At 46.2% G+C, this 17,619-nt stretch overlaps 1 protein-coding gene across 1 annotated transcript in view; it reads left to right on the forward strand.

The window, feature by feature from the left end:
* The first annotated feature begins 6,390 nt into the window (after nucleotides 1-6,390).
* Nucleotides 6,391-17,619, forward strand: part of ADD2 (adducin 2) — a 53,197-nt gene continuing 41,968 nt past the window's right edge. Inside the window, exons 1-3 of the mRNA XM_077766326.1 lie at nucleotides 6,391-6,449; nucleotides 10,279-10,396; nucleotides 15,847-16,063. Coding sequence (XP_077622452.1) covers nucleotides 15,881-16,063 — 183 coding nt within the window. The 5' untranslated portion in view covers nucleotides 6,391-6,449; nucleotides 10,279-10,396; nucleotides 15,847-15,880. The remainder of the gene's footprint in view (nucleotides 6,450-10,278; nucleotides 10,397-15,846; nucleotides 16,064-17,619) is intronic.

Raw genomic sequence — 17,619 nt, forward strand, 5'->3', positions numbered from 1 at the left:
ATTTTCAGTCCTTTTCTACTTTTATCTTTTCCCCAGTCTGAAAATCTCACCCCTTTCTTTTGAATCCTTACCTGCCAGTAAGGGCCAGAAGTCCTTCCTTCCCAAGACACAAGCATGTCAGATGGCTGGGCAAAGCTTCTTATACCCATAATAAATAGCCAGGTCAAGGGGGTCAGGGAATTAGCTGGAAAAACCTGTTACCAGTCCAGGCATTCTCATCAGTGATGCAAGGAGCATTGTAACAGCATTGGAATCCTTAGATCACCTGCTCACATGGAAAAGTGGAACCCACCATTTAAAACTGCCTATCAGCCAAAAATCTACCTCTGTCTTTAGTACAGAAATTCAGCAGCAAACATAATCTGCCTAATTTTATTAAGCTCAGTTTCACAGATGCATTGACATTCCCTTGAGAATACCTGATGGGGCAGTAAGCCCAGATGTATGCTTGCTGGCAAGATGGAACTCAGACTGCAATTTTAAAAATTCAATTGTTACAGTGTCAATAGACCACAGGAAAAATGACTTAATAGTAGCATCTAACATTTATTGAGCCCATATTATTTGCCAGGCCCTGTGCTTTTGTATATGATCTCATATAATCCTCTGAGGAGGTGGTGTTCCTCTCTCCATGTACAGATCAAGAAACTGAGGTCTAGAGAAATTAATTTGCCCAAGTACACAGAGCTAGAAAGACGCAGAGGTAGGATTTGGTCCTAGCCCCAGTGTTTCTCAGAGCCTGGATTCTTAGTCACAAGGCTGTAGGGTAGAGCCAACTCCCTAGGCCCTTAATACGATGTGAGATAGCTTTGGACTTCTACTCCCCTAACCCTCTCACGAGTCCTTTTTTCAATTTTTTAATTTTTTTAGTGTTTATTTGTTTTTGAGACAGAGAGAGACAGAACAAAGCGGGGTAGGGGCAGAGAGAGGTGATACACAGAATCCAAAGCAGGCACCAGGCTCTGAGCTGTCTGCACAGAGACTGATGTGGGGCTCGAACTCATGAACAATGAGATCATGCCCTGAGTGAAGTTGGATGCTTAACAGACTGAGCCACCCAGGTGCCCCAGAAGTTCTTAATTTTCCCTCCATTTGCTTCAAATCTGTCTATTCCCAGTATTGAGAAAATGCAGGGAAGATCTCATTAGCAGATCAGGGAGGGTTCTGAAAGAGGATATAGGAGACGGGAACTAGCATTTGTTGAGCATCTACTGTGTGCTAGTCCCTCTGGAGAATACTTCCAGCCAGGATGGTTTTCATCCACTCAGCAAATCAGAAATCCAGGTAATGGATCCATCTCCATTTTTGTCTCATCTTTTAAGCTTTGCTTTGGCTTTCTCATCATAGGATGACAAATGTCATAATACCTTATGACATTATGCTCCCGTCTCACTGAGGAGGAAGATGCCTCCTCGGGAGAACATGGATGTTCATGGAGCGAAACATGTTCGGCAGCCAGGCACATCAGCCTGCCTTGCTATCACAGATGGTTGGGGCACTGCCTGGTGGAAGTAGGACTGACAGCCAACAAACTGAGTTGCTGATAAACCCCCAGGTTTGGGTTCATGGGCCTCTTTCTCCTGTCTGAGCCCTTGACTTCCTGATGCAGTGGATGACCTCCCACCCACATGTGAAGAGCAGTCCCAAAGTTGGTGAGCCAACTTCTAAGCTGGGTTTCCATTCTTCATCAGTTCTAAGGCACACATTTTTCCCAAATGTCAGCATCTTTGAAAGTGGGGTGTGTCCTCCAGTTAATGATGACTTATAATTGGCAGTGGTTTCCCTTTCCTAGTAATACTTTAAATAATACCATGTCTGTCAAATCAGTGATTTCTTAGATTTGAAGAAATAAAATGATGCCAATGTTTATTTTTATCCCTCACTATCAAATCAATACCTGGGCTCGTATCTTTTTGCCTTACTTCTGAAGCCTGAATCAAAAGTCTTCCTTATGCTTGCCTGTGTGACTAGCCTCCCATGCCCTTTCTTCAAGCAGGAAATGTCCTGGAAGTGAGGCTGACTGAGTTTCCAGTATCTAATAGCCCTCAAATTGTTGCCGTGATGCTTATCTTTCATTCCCTTCTTCCTAAATTTTATCTGTAGTTTTATGGGATCTCAGGAAGCTATGAAGTGGGAGGTCATATTTAGAGATTTGTGGATTCACCTAAGTATTTATTTCCTCAAGTCTGATGTTAACAGACCAATTGCCTAGAAATGGATTTGATTGAACTTTATTAAGTTTTCTATATAAGGAGTACCTATTTTATAACCAGGATGCAGGATTGGGCTGTTATCCTTGACAGTTGTCCTTATGTATCTTTGATCTTAAGTGGACTGATTATTAAGCTAATTGCTATGGTCAACTAGTGCAGAAATTGCCTTTAAGAATTAAAAGTCACCATTAATTGTGTATACACCACATCTGACTTCCAGAAAACATGTGGTTTCCTGATCATCTTTTGCTAGAAGCTGTTTTCCCTGTACATCATACATTAGGGGACTTGAGTTCATCTTATTTGAGAATAAAGTGAACAAAAAACCAATTAGAAGTGTCTTGAGAAAAGACACTTGAGAGGAAGATAAGTGATCTGGGAGACTCAAAAGTGTTTGCTTCTTGTAATAATCTGCTATAGGAATCACAAGAAAAATGTCAGAAAATGATTTGGTTTCCTTAATGGAGTTCAAAATGGCATGGCTTCTAAGAAATAGGAGAGGACAGTCACAGGGGAGAGCAGCCTAGGAGGAAAGGGGCGGATGTGAAAATGGGGATGAAAGAAAGTATGCAACAGACAAAATTGTCCCATATTATAATTAAAACCATACTAGTTCTGCTGAATTAACACCAGTGAAGTTGGAAATTCTGACAGACTGTCAGAATGCAAGGTAAGTGTCAGTAATAAAACTAATGAGAAGGAAAATGAAAAAACATAGAGAACAGAGGTTCAGTATATGGATAATTGGTGATCCTGAAAGAGACATTAAGATTAATAGAAGACTATCTTGAGCTTAAAAAAAAAAAAAGGTGTGAAGATGTTGTTCAGGATAGGCTATTTCCTGTAACAGCAATCTCGGAATCTCCAATTAGATGCTCAGTGGGCTGCCTTTAGCAACACTGTGGTTCCTTCCATTTGGTGGCTGCATTATACCCAAAGGTCCCGGAATGTCTACTGGATCCTCTGAATCCAGCAGGGAGGCAAGAAAGGAGAATGTGTAGATAATACACTTCTGCTCTATTTTTTTTTTTTAATTTTAATGTTTATTTTTGACAGAACGAGTGAGAAAGCGCACGAGTGGGGGAGGGGTAGAGAGAGAGGGAGACACATAACTTGAAGCAGGCTCCAGGCTTTGAGGAGACAACACAGAGCCTGATGCAGGCCTTGAACTCACAGACTGCGAGATCATGACCTGAGCCAAAGTCATATGTTTAACCGACGGAGCCACCCAGGTACCCCTGCTCTTTTTTTAACTTATAAAAATTTTAAATCCAAGTCAGTTAACATATAGTACAACGATGATTTCAGGAGTAGAATTTAGTGATTCATCACTTACATATAACACCCAGTGCTCATCCCAACGAGAAGGCACTTCTCTTAATTGCCTGGGCTATAGGTGACGCACATCAGTTCTGCTTATATCATTGACTTACATTCCATATGGCCCTTGCCAGATAGAAGGGGGAGCTGGGAAATTGGGTGCCCGGGAGGAAGAGGAAGTAGGTTTGGTGAGCACATGGCATTGTCTCTGATGCAAGCACACATAAACAGAGAAGTTGAAATAGTTCCTCCTTAATACCTTCACAATAATATCTAAACCATACAGAATCATAGGGAGGATCACAGAGAGGACAGCAAAGTCAAACAGCATGTCTCCTATTTTTTCCATCTTTGTCTTAACCCTTTGTGACAGCCTGAACCTCACTTCTCAGGTTTTTGGGATGTCTCCACATGGATATTCTAGAAGCCAGTAGAGTTCCCCATGTGAGTCTTTAGACCCTCTGCCATTTAACCCTTCTTCACTATCCCTTCTTCCTGCGCCTACGAAGTCTTCTCACTGGGGTTGTGAAGTTTTATAGTTTCTTTAGTCTAGAGAGAAGGGGGATGGTGTCAGTGTCCCTTCTAGTCATAGGTGCAAGGTGTTCTTTTAATTTTCCCTTATGTCCAGTTAGTAAGGAAAATACTTCCCACAGCACCAATGAAAAAGCCAAGATAATTATGACTTCAGTGTGCTAAAAAAGCATTTATTTTCACCTCTGTGGCTGTAGAACTTGATTCTATTAGACATAGAAGGGCACATCACCCTATAGCTGTTTCCTGGATTTCCTGGCTGGAGGTGGGGATGGGGGGCAAGGATAGTCGTGCCACATGATTCAGTGAGTTATATTTTACTTTCCTGTTGAAGAACACATGCTCTCAGATTAGGTAAAAAAAAAAAAAGCAGAACCAAATGTTTTATGTTTGAACTTGACCAAGGTGAAGGTTTTCAAAATATAGCTCCATTGGTCTTAGGTATAGTCTTGCCAGAAACAGAAGGTAGACAAGATGATTGCCTAAAAGTATCTGTGACTGGATTCTAGGACAGCCTGAGGTGTGGAACAGTGAATCAGAGGACATGTCAGTTCAATTAGACAGTCTTTTTTGATGAGCTTTTATTCACAGAGTGTGCAAGTTTGGCTGACCTTTTCACTGAAGGGACCATTTGAAGGCTGAACCCAGCCTTCCTGCTGGTTAAGCATTGTCTCTGCATCACCAGGAATTCCTGAATCCCCCTTTCTTTCCTCTTCATTGAAGGCATGAAGTCCACGTGTTTTTGTGATTGGTGGCAGGTATCTGACAAGTGGATTAAAGCTCAATGCTGGAGACTCAAGGTTGGGACCTCCCTGGAACTCCATGGCTCATGACGATCTACTAGAGCACTCCTCCCCCCCGCCCCCCCCACCTAGTATTATAATGATGTCTCTATGAGCTGCTCCTGCTGCAATGACATTGTGGGCCTTTTGAGAGCAGAGATTGTGAATCATATCCTTTGGTGTCCCCATGCCAGAAATAGGAAACACAATGATCTTTTAAGGGGCTGGCTTTTTTGAATATGAAGCCTGGGACTTTTGAATATGAAAGCCTTGGGCTTTCGCTATTTGCTGTTTTCCATTCCCTCACTTCCTACCAGCCCCTTGCATCTGTTCATCTTCATCTGGAGGAAGGGAGGGAGTCATGGCAAAGGGAAAAGAGAGAACAGGCTCTGGAACCAGATGGGTTCAAACTAGCCTCTGCCCATCAATAGATCTGTAGCCCTGATCAGGTCACCCCATTTGCTGGAGCCTCCATTTCCTCACCCAGGAAGATGAGCCCTTCTGTGCAGTGTCAATGAGAAGGGCCCAGCACACTTGTACCTATTTGGGTCTAACAGCCCCAAATTTTGTTGATTGACTAATGTCTTCCTTCAATATCTAACTCAGAACTTTGGTCCTCACAAATGTGGACCCAAGATTTCCAGTCTCCTGTTCCAAAAACCATTGAATATATATATTTATTTTCAGTTTCATGTATATGTATGTATATGTGTGTGGGAGGGAGAGAAAGAGGGAGAGAGAGAGAAATACAGATATACACCATCATTGAAGAGGTAGTCTGAAATGTATGTGTTCAATACTTCTCTCTCTCTTTCTTTCTTTCTTTTCTTTCTTTCTTTCTTTCTTTCTTTCTTTCTTTCTTTCATCTATTTATCTTTATTTGTATTCACATTTTTCACTATGACTGTGGGCCTCTAGCAAACAGGGACCAAATCTCATTTCTTTTGGAAGTCTTTCCTCTTATGCCCAATTCTAATTTGTGCTCATTCTTGGGCACCAATAGATACTCAACAAATAATTGTGCTTGTCTAGTGAGGGGCAGTGGGACAGATTTCAAGTGGTGAGAAAGAATACTGGGCCCATTTATTACATAGCAGCACAATTTCTGGATAATAGAAGAATGGGAAAAAGTGCCTAATAACCATTAGGTCTGGGGCCCTTTACTAGAAGGCTTTTAAAATTCACTGGACTTTGCTAGGAAAAGATGCATCAGGGATGCTCAGAAATGAGCACTTCTTAGACCTGTAGCAGTCAGGGAGTTAAAGGGTTCTTCCAGCCAAGGGAGTTTCCAGAGAGGGATAGAGAGAGACTTTGCCATTTCTCTCCTTCCTCCTTCTCTTCTTCTTTTAAACTTTTTTGTCCTAAATGGTCACAGCAGTTGATACCTACTGTAGAAGTTGGGAAATTCAGAACCGTGTGAAGAAGCTAATGATAAGCTTCACCCATAATCCCACCATGCAGAGCTGTGAGCTTTCTCTTTATCTGAACAGACCAGGCAGGGTGTGGTCCAGCCCCTTGTTCAGCAGTCTCCATTTACTTTGCAGAGTAACAGCAGCAAAGCCATGACCAGCTCCTCCCTCCCTTCTGGAAGTCTCAAGGATCGGTGAGCTTGGGTTCTGACTTGGTCTAAGGCTTGGAGAAAATGGTGTACTGTGGGGCAGGGGGCCTAGGGCTTTCCAGGGCTGGGACCACCCTAGGGGAGGCCATGCCCATGGTGTGTTGGGGGTAGCTGGAAGTGACCATTTGCAGCATCTTTCCATTTTGGGCTCAGGGTACTCAGACTGTCTGTTCCTGTTTGATACCTCCTGCTGAAGGGGTAGGAGACAGGCACCCACCTCTCTTAGGTGCACATGGAGCTTAAACACCTTCTCACAAAAGGTCAGACAACTTGGGCATCTGTTACTTCCCTTCTAGACCTCCTGTTCCTTTTATAGCTGTCAGGAATGACCCATAGAAATGTGATTTTATACTCAGTGATTACATATACCTGGTCTTCAATGGGACAGTGAGGAAAATGACTTGTGATGGAGAGCATCTTTTGTGATTTGCAATCCCCAGCTGCTCTGCTAGGAGGGTGAACCCCAGGCAGAGTCTTTGCTGAACAGGGGTCAAGGGTATGAGACTATAAACTGGGGATACTGAGAGGGAGCCCTGCTGAGCACAGAATCGAGGGTCCTGGGGTAGGGGCAGGAGAAGGGCTGCTAGAGGGAAGAGGTGAGAGAGACAGATAGGGGGCAGGGCAGAATTTTGGAGAACCAAGGGGACTGTGGCTGGTGGCCTGTGGTATATATTGCTTTCTCCTCTGTCTCCGCATAGTCAGTGTTATATTGTGGAGTTGGATTTGTTAAAGAGTTGTGGTCAATTGCTAGAATTCTGTTGCAAAATAGGCAGGAAGAATGGCTGCCAGAGGGGGCTCAGCCTTTTGGGTTGAACAACAAAAGAACATTTTGTTTTAAAGGAGGTGATCTGAGCACTAGGAAGCCTGCCATATGTGCTTCCATTAACACTCAGCACCTTACCATGAAATAGGCTGTTAGGGGTCTGTCTCCCGACATTGTGCATGAGCTCCCCTAGGGCCTAGAGCCTCTCTCACCTCTGGCACCCCAGGACCTGGACAGTGGTGCTGCTTTGCTGAACCAGCCAAACCTCCAATGGTCTGTTAATTGAGTTTCGGTTCAACTAACATTCATTCAGCATCTGACTGGCACCGGGTCTTGTGGCAACATGGGAAACAGAGAAATGCCAAAGACACAGGCCTTGCCTGCTAAGAAGCTTATGGTAATAGTCTGTTGCTGTCAGACTGTAAGTGGGACAAAAGAGGTGAGTCAAGGTGATGGGAGAGCCTAAGGGGGCATAAAGGGGGAGCTTCCAGAAGGAGAGGACAAAGAGCTGAAGAGGACAGCTGAAGGGAAAAAAGCAAAGAGGAAAGAGTTCTCCAGGGAGAGATCAGCATGGAAAAGGTGCAGAGCTGGGAACCAGCCTGGTGCCTTCCAGGTCCTGGGCACAGCCCCGGGGCACCTGTGAGAGGCAGGGACGGTGGGGGCAGGCACTGAGAGACTCACGGGGCTTTGTGTCCTGGCTAAAAGCCTGGATCTCCCAACCTCTCTCCAGAGAGTTGTCAGACTGGGGTCCCCTGAGGCCCACCGAGGGTGGCAACCCTGCCCCAGTTGCTAGACCCTTCTGAATGGCCCTGACATCATACCTCTCTCTCTCTCATTAAGATATGGTGCTTGTCCTGGCCCTGCTCAGCCTGACTGTACAGAGATCTGATAGTTTTGGTACCACAGGAGAATGTTTTACAACATTTGCCTATGATACCTTTCAGGACTGTTTTCATTTCTTTAAATGTGTGTGTGTGTGTGTGTGTGTGTGTGTGTGTGTGTGTGTGAGAGAGAGAGAGTGAGAGAGAGCGAGTGCACAAATGGAGGAGGGGCAGAGAGAGAGGGAGACACAGAATCCAAAGTAAGTTCCAGACTCCAAGCTGTCAGCACAGAGCCCAATACAGGGCTTGAACTCACAAACTGTGAGATCTTGACCTAAGCCAAAGTTGGATGCTTAACTGACTGAGCCACCCAGATGCCCCAGCCTATTTTTATTTTAATCAGGAGATAACACTATAACCCAAGGAATGGAACTCTAATAGTGGAATTTCAACACCAACAGAGTTGGGATGGGAATTGTTATGTTCAAGGTCCATTTATTTGAGGGATGGATGTCGGTCTTTTTAAATGAATGGCACAGGTCACTTCTGGGGGCTAATGATTAGTTCTCTCAGTGGATACAGTTAATAGCTCAGACTCTGAAAATACAAATCTTAGCAGGTTATGGCCATGTACCTCATGCGTCATACCTCATACGGCCTGGGCTGCTGGGAATTGGGAAGAAGCTTGTGCTTTGGAGAAGACAACTTACGAAGCTACAGGATTGGTCCTTAGGGGACATCAGTGGACACCTTTAAAAGAATAGCATCCAGGAGCACCTGGTGGCTCAGTCGCTTAAGCATTTGACTCTTGATTTTAGATCAGGTTATTATCAGGTTAGTCAGTTCGAGCTCACATCAGGCTTTATACTGACAGTGAGGAGCCTGCTTGGGATTCTCTATCTCCCTGCCCCTTCCTCACTCTCTCTCTCTCTCTCAAAAATAAATAAATAAACTTAAAAAAAAAAAGAATAGCATCCAGAGATATGTCAGCAAGCCCCGCCCTAAAGCTAGCCAGCCCTGGAAGGGAGGGTTCCTTCCACATTGGTGGGCGTTGGACAGAAACAGCATGAGCATGAGGTGGTGGCCATGGCCCTGTTCCAGCTAAAAATAAGACTAGTGGGAAGAGGACCCCAGCTGGCAGCTAGACATGCAGAGCATAGAAAATAGGTTATGGAACCAACTGCCAGGTCCCTAACTAGAGCCATGAGCACCAAGTCTGGGCTCAAGGGCCATCACAATACTGAAATGCGAGCCCAGGGTATCCCGACTGGCTAAGAAGGAAGCTGTGCCTCAGTGGCTGTGCAGTGTCCTGCACTCCCTCAGGCACACAGCAAGATGGGATCTCTCTCCCCTCAGTAGTAAGTCAAATCTTCTCAGATGCTCTATTGTGGGCAGTGCTGGGTCAGGGATGGAGCTGAGCTGGACAGTGAGGCAGGACAGGCAGGGACTGGCCCTGGAGCCATGGTGGGAATAGGAGTTGGTGTTGGGGATGCTGCCAGCTCTGGGGGAGACAAGCATCCTTGCTCTGAGCAACAAGTGAACATTGCCCAAGTGAAAATGGAAATGACCTTGATCCCCAGGATTTTGGGAGTAGTAACTCATCCTTGTCTGTAAGACATTCACAACTTTCTATTCCTCCTTCAGTAGCACTTCATAACCAGTTCCCCAGGTGTCAGCTGGGGGCCTCTCTTCCTCTTGAACCCTGGGTGAAATTGTCTTGAATCCACCAATTCATGCTCTGTGCACTTCCAAAAACCCTTACACTTCCCTGGGGTGTGATATTCTTCAGGCTTTTCCTGCTTCTTTGGCTGCACTCAAAATTCTCTCATATCCGTGTCTGTGAGTTGAGTAGCTGTTAGTGAAGTATTGGGGGGTGGTGTGAGGAATCCCAGCAGCCTGTGACCCCTCTGGGCTCATTCAGGAGTTCCACATTCTCCCTCCACTGCGTAAAGTAACTTCTCTCCCCTGTTCCTCAAAGCCAGTACTCAGCAAAGAGATTTTCCAATTCCTCTCTTTGAAAGGAGTTTTGATCTCATTTGTAAAGGTAATGAAGATTTCTTTATTTCCTTTCATAGGCAGAATTTACTTTTAAACTAAAATTTCATTTCTAGTTCATTTTTAAGAATTTCTTAGCAGTCCTTAAATCAGCACATAATGGTGCTTTAGAAACAGGGCGAAGAGTCCTGGTGGTGCAGGCAAGACCCTGATATTTGTTGTTTGTGTTTTTCAGCTTCTACCCAGATGTTTGAAGTCCTGTAGATGTGGTCGGCGTCCCTGAGAACGAAGCAGAGTGCACGGGCTGAGCACTGAGAAACAGCAGCCTGGGACAAGGCTGATCCAGCCTCCCGGTAATTTGTCAGCAGTTTTTGGTGATGATGGGCAGTGAGGCAGGCTTTTTGGTTGAGTCCACCTAACCAGAATTAGTTTCCAGTCACCCAAGTCATTGCCATGAATTCCCCCAATCTTGCTGACTCCAGAGCTCCCATGGAATGTGAAGGACTTTAGTGGTCATTAGTGCAATCTCCCTGGAAGGGGCAGAAGCCCCTCTACAGCATCCTGTAGTCACCGAGCTCCAAGGAGAGAGGCGCCACCTGACAAAGCAGCTTGTCCCATCTTCCTATTCCTGAGGAGCTCCTACTGATGCAAAGTTGCCCCTTGCACCCTCCTAAAATCTGCCCACCTCGTTCTGGCCCTGGGGGCTCTAAGGAAACACCTTTCTCCCTCCTCCACATGGCAGCCTAACAGACATCTGGGGACAACTGGGGCGGAGGAGTGCAGGATCTGGAGCCAGAGACAGTCCTGTTTGAAATCCTCACGTCACTGTTATCGTGTGATCTCAGGCAAGTTAGTTAACCTCTCTGAGATTCATTTTCTTTATCTGTAAAAAATCTGGCCTATGAAATGGTCCTGGGAATGAAAATGAATCATGAATAGAAGTAGCCTGGTGTTGTCCTGCCACCAATTCTCTAATGCAAATGGAGTGTCCTACAATTCAGCTAAATTCTAACACTACACCGGGTTAAAGGGCACGCAGGTTAACTACCACAAGTAAAGGACAAGGTCACCAATAAAACTGCCCACACTTGAGGCACTTGGGTGGCTCAGTCGGGTAAGCACCTGACTTCAGCTTGGGTCATGATCTCACAGTTCTTGAGTTTAAGAACTGCTACTTGGGCTCTCTGTGGTCAGCACAGAGCCTGCCTTGGATCCTCTGTCTCCCTCTCTTTCTGCTCCTCCTCTGCCACCATACTTCTAACTCAGTTGGGTATAAATTTGAAGGTTCCTATGCCCCCTCTTCAGTCTCTAATTCACTGTAACAACTCACAGAACTCACCGAAGTCACTATAATTGTGACTACAGTTTTATTATAAAGGATTCAACTCAGGGACAGCGAAATGTAAGTAATGCATAGGGCAGAGCATGGAGAGGGTGGGGGATTGGTGAAGGGCATCTATGGCCCCTCCTTACAGAATCTGGGTGCATCACCATCCCAGCATACCAATAGGAAGCTCCTCTAAGCCTTGTTGTCCAGAGATTTTTAATGGGGGGCACCATTGGGGAGGGGGGCTTTATTACTACAAGACATAATTGTTTAAATCATATGCCACTTGATTGAATCATCTGTCCTCCATGGTTGGGAGTGGGGCTGAAGCTCCTACCCTCTAATCATGTACTTGGTCTCTCTTGCTGGGGAGAGGGACTTCAAGTCCCTCCATTGAAACATCTAAGGGCTGGCCATAAGTCACCTCATTAGCATAAATTCAGGTTTGATGAAATGGACTCATTATGAAAAACAAAAGACCCTCCTAATGTGTTTTTGGATATTTTAGAAATCTCAAGTCTTTCTAAAGCTCTGTGCCAGGAACTTGGGACAAAGGCCAGATACATTCTTCATGATGTCACACCTGGCCCAAAAAGCACTGGCCTCTGATGGTCACCATCCTGCTTATCCTCTTCTTTGTGATATCCAGGTGGACACGTTCCCACTCTCTGGTCAGAGAACTAGTCAATCTCATCAGTCTTTTTCTGGATGTTATTTTTGTTAACATAGCTCAAGATTGAATTAGTTTTTTGGACTACAACATATAATTACAGTTATTTGATATGCACCTGTTTACAGTTGAATTATAAGCCTCTCATTACTTGACTTCCTAATGCTATGATGATTCTAGCCCCCAAATGACACATAATAAGAGGAAATGCTTAATAGCACTCGATATACACCAGGTGCTCTTTTAAGTTCTTTACATACATTAACTCATCTAGATGCTCACAACAGCCTAAAGAGGTAGTAAAATAGTTCCGATCCCCATTTTGTATATGGAGAAACTGAGGCACAGAGAGGTTAGGTAACTTGCCCAACAAGATCACATAGCTAATAAGTGGCACAGTTAAGATTGGAACTCATCATGTTCTTGTTCCAGAGTCCATACTTTTTTTAAAAAAATTAATCTCTATACCCTATGTGGGGCTCAAATTCACAGCTCCAAAGTCAAGAGTCGCCTGCTCCAACTGAGCCAGCCAGACACCCCTAGAATCCCTGCTTTTAACCACTAAGCTACACTGCACATGACTTTGGTCACCTATGTAACATTTTGGAAGGAAAAGGAGGAGCACAAAAGGATGCTTCTGGTTCACAAAGTCAAAGGGTGGTTTTCTCTGGCCCCCTTTGTCATGGTGAGGGAGTCAGGACTTCCATTTTCGACCCCAGTCTCATTGGAGCATCTCTGGAGTAACCTTCTGGGGATGGGCTCTGAGAAGTGAGGGCAGGTCTGGTGGCATAGTGGTATGGGCTCCTGTCCAGCAGAACCTGAACTTTTTCCTTCCTCATGCTTCAGGGAAGATAATGCTACTTCAAGCCTTCACAGACCCATTCCTGGGAATGCAGCCACTCCAAGGGGAAGGAAAGAGGGTCAACCTTTTCCTGCCTAAACAGAAAGGATTTGAGCCAGGAAGGCTCAGTAGTGGCTGTGCTGGCCAAAGTGATCCCAATCCCAGAAAAGCTGAGAGTTCAGGTGGCTCTAGAGCTGGTGGGACCTGGAGTCATAAGGAATGCAGGGAGCTCATCCCCATGTGCACATCCGTTTTACCCATCGGGAGGCTACTTGTTTTGTTTTAAAAATAACATCAAAGACTGGCACTACAAAAATGCCAAAGAGAATTAAAAAGGGGGAGCAGTGCCTCGAAAAATGTCTGCAGTGCTGTCTGCCCAGGAGAATCTGGGTGGCAACTGCATGACTGCGTGGCTCTGATTCACTCCCATGGTCTTTGTCCTTGCAATCCCATATTACTGTCCAAGTTTCAGGGATGATGCCAAGCCTGAGAGCATGGTGGAGGTGAAGTATTCTTAACTCACCCCATGCTAGAGGGACTGACTTGAACCTACAAGGCAAATGTCAGTAGGTCATGTGTATTCTTTGCAGATGTTTCTCTTCTGGCAATTGGCTTGAGGAAGAGGCCCCAGGGGGAAGGGGTGGGGGGGATATGGCGATGCAGGAAGAAGGTCTCTTGCTCCAGAAACCCAGATCCTCCATCCTCTGCCTTTCTACACAAACCTGTCTCTCTCCATATAGTGTAGAGCTGGAAGGGGCTCCAGCATTCATTTTGTTCACTCCCTCACTTAGAGATGAATAAAAGGAGACCCAAAGAGGGAAATTACTACTTGCCCAAGCCCATGCAGCTAGAGAATGATAGGGTGGGGGTGATATTGCAGACTCTGACTTCTAGTCCATAGTTATTTCTACCAGAAACATCCCTGATAGACTCGATCACTTTCTCTTCTTAGACGAAGAATCTGGCTTGAGTGTTACTAAGTACAACCTTAACAATTCTAGCACTCTACCAAATCTGTTTCAAATCTTTCTTTAGAGAATGCTTTTTGCTTTTTGGGTTTTTTGGCTGTCACTTCCAGAAGATGCCTCCCCCATATTCCATCACTTGCAAGAAAATATCTCATCTCCAGAACCGGTAGGCATGGTTGGGGGAGATCTGGTGAGGGCATTCATAAGGAAATGATTAATTAGTGAAAGAATTAAGAGGAGATGCCATGGTTTGGCAAACTTGCAAGAGCAGATTGCGGTGGCATTTGGAGCACTCTGGCTGTCCCAGGTCAAGTGTATAGTGGCCGGGGTTGAAGGATGGAATCTGGATAGCCATGGGAAGTGGCACCTGGCAATAGTGTTAGAAGATAAGGCTTTGTGCCATCTTTGGCTGGCATGCTAAATGGATAACACCTGGAATGGATGCTTTCCATTATGTGGTGCAACTATTAACATCTAGCCAGTGGTATTTTAACCCTGGCTGCCTATTGGAATCAACCAGGGAGCTTTTAAAAATCCTGATGTCCAGGATGTCCAAACTAATAACATGAAAACCCTTGATGTCAGTATTTTTTAAAGTTCCCCAGCAGATTCCAACATGTACCCAAGTTTAAGAACCACTGATCTAGGCCACTGGTTTGGGCAATCAGCTAAGGGACTCTGCACATATGCCCTCCCTTGACCTTGCTACTTGCTCTTCCCCAAAAGGGGAAAAAATGAAGGAAGAGAGGAAGGAAGGGAGTGATGGAGGGAGGGAGGCAGGAAGGAAGAGGGAAAGGAAGAAAGATCACCTGAGTGTTCTGGGTTGATGGGGTGGATTACCACTTTTTCTGTTACCTAATGTTATGTCCCACCTGCCCCACTCAGAGGAAGTGTAAGGTGGAGGGTAGAGGCCTGACAGAAGATGGGAGAAGTCACATACAGCTCACTGAAAAGAATAATATGCTTTACTGGCTGTCAGCAAGGCTTCTTGTGTAACAAGCTGCTGGCTGTAATGAAGGTCAAGGTTAGGGCTAACAGAATGGGCCAAAGGGGAAGAACAGATCAGGATGAAGAGGCAGGAGTGCTCTGAGAGAACAAGAGAGCATTCCACCTCCTCATGGAATGCAAATATGAGCCCATGGAGGTAAAGTGAGGGAGGGGCAGGTTAAGGATGAAAGCCAGTGTCCTGCTCCCCTGTAATGCTCTTTTGTTGGCATCTCTCTACTCGTGTTCAGAAGCTAATTCTTGTTCAGTTAAGGCCTCTTGCTGGGAAGGGGATCACACAACAGGGAGAAGGCTAGAGCTCTGCAAGACTGGCCTCGGTGTTGAAGGGGCATAAGCCTGGCTTGAAGTCCTAGTGGTGCTGACACACAGTCACCCTAACTTAGTGTTAGGGACTGGTGTGGCCAAAGCCTCACAGCTGGGAGGTAGAGGTTGGAACTGCAGCCTGCTTCTTCAGAAGAGCTTCAATATAGTAAGAGAAGACATTCCTATATTCACCCTCAGGCCTTAAGAAAAAAACAAACACACATGCTTGAGTAGAAAAAAAGGGGTCTCAGTCCAACTCTCCTAAGGCTGCCCTAGGCCTCATTCCTGGGATCAGGCCTAGATATAGTACTTTAGTAAGTACTAATTCTCAATACATAGCTTTACACTATATAGATACGCATCATAGAAATGCTCCAAAAGGTGTGCAGGTCACGCTCGCACTGGATTCCAAACTGTCCACTTCCACTGGGGTGTGGCAGTTTAAGCCTGGCTGGTTAGTCAGGGAAGGGTGGTGGACGCCTGAGCCTGTGCCATATTTTTGCTTGGTGCGATGATGTGTTAGCGCCGCCTATAGATGGGCAGCTGTTGGCGCAATGCCGTCCAAACCGCGGCTGGGCTTACACCCTCCTGGGAATAGCGGCCTCCAGCATGTGAATTCAACCGAATCTAGCCCCTCTATTTTAGGAAACTGTACTAGGACTGGGAGCACCCTCTTCCCTTCTCTATAGGCTTCCAGGAGAAGATCGTAAACCCACCAGGAGAATGAGTGAAGAGACCGTCCCCGAGGCTGCCTCCCCGCCGCCCCCGCAGGGGCAGCAGTACTTCGACCGCTTTTCTGAGGACGACCCTGAATACTTGCGCCTTCGCAGCCGCGCCGCGGATCTGCGGCAGGACTTCAACCTGATGGAGCAGAAGAAGCGTGTCACCATGATCCTGCAGAGCCCGGTGAGTGAGGTCCACCCCAGGCGGGTGGGAGAGGAGGAAGAGAAGGAGGGAGGGGAGGGGGGAACTCCTATTCATTCATCTGGGTGAACCTGAAAGGTAAAGAACTCCTCTTCCACTTAGTGTCATAGCAACTTTAAGGCTGCTGAGCAAGACGGCGGGGCCCTGTGTTTAATTCTCTCCCTAGTAACTGCTGGATGGCAAAACCAGGTTTATGTGCAGATGGTTTCGCTTGGTGCTGGGAAGGGGTGGGTCTGAAAGACAGAAGCCCTGCCTCAGTCTCCAGTCGTCCCCCAAAGCTATAACTATGAACTAACAGCCATATTTGTGTAAACCAGAGGCCAGCAGGGGACATCACATGGAAGGCTTGGGCCTCCCATTTTTGCATATCACAAAGAACTCACTGTTGGGGCAGGAGGGTCTGCAAGATCCAGGAGGTGGAAAGAGTGGAGGGTACAGAGGGATATGGGCCGGGGAAGGGAGAACAAGTCATGATCACAGTACCATGGCCCCAGACTTGAGGTCAGTTGGTACCTGCGTGGCATGGACACAGAGCTCATCCTTCAACAAGTGGTGCATTGAGAAGAACAAAGCATGGATCTAATGGACCACTGAAGTGGGAGGCTGATACAGGTTGCAGGGGCTGGGGGGTGGGCAGAGCATTGTAGAATGAGAGGCTGAGAGCACAAGGGCTGGGAGGTCCTCGGGAAACACTGCGTGATCCTAAGGCTTGAGAAGCTCAGGATAGAGCTGGCATCTCCAGGTGCCTGCTGGGATGGTGTCTGCCTCAGTCCCCACTGGGCTTTGGAGGGCGGCCAGGGCATGCAGGGGGCTATGTGGGACCCTGGTTGAGTGCACACAGTGAATGCTCAGGTCTCACAGAGGAGCCCTGAGGTAATGGGCCTGAGATTTTGGTGACAGCTGACTATGACAGGAGCCTGGAGGAATATGGCAGGTACTAAAAGCATTGAGATGATGGAAAAACTGCAGTGTGTGACTAGGAGAGTGACAGATGTGGTAGAAGTGGCAGAGTTAGTACCAACCCAAGTTTGGGGGCCTGAATGGATAGGACTCTATTCTCAGGCAAGAAATGGAACAGGAGGAGGTGGTGTTTCTTCTGTTCTTTTACGGACTCACCGAAGCCTCTTCCCTCCTGCGTGTTCCCTGCTGCCACCTGGTGGACAGGCATGCCTTATTATGGTCTGAAACGCCAGGCTTAGAGTTGTAGGACATCAGAAATGGAAGCTACAGGGAGGACAGCAAATCCTTCCATCTATGAGGAAACTGAGGCCTAGAAGAGCCATAGGCATGCCTACTGCACAGGGACAGTGGCACACTTTTTAATTCAGTTCTGCTTTTTAAAATGTCTCTTAATTACTAAAGTGAATCCCTGCCACAGCTGATAGTGGTAGGTAGGGGAAGTCTGAGGGAGTGATGGGGAGAGTGTCTTGACTATCACTTAGACCCACAAAGGACCTGGAATCTAAATTACTGCTCATAGGACAAAGAGAACACAGCACGGGACATCTCCTTTTTGCTTCCCAAACAGCAATTGGATG

The sequence above is a fragment of the Crocuta crocuta genome, unplaced genomic scaffold (genome assembly GCF_008692635.1).
Source record: "Crocuta crocuta isolate KB4526 unplaced genomic scaffold, BGI_CrCroc_1.0 scaffold113, whole genome shotgun sequence".
NCBI lineage: Eukaryota > Metazoa > Chordata > Mammalia > Carnivora > Hyaenidae > Crocuta > Crocuta crocuta.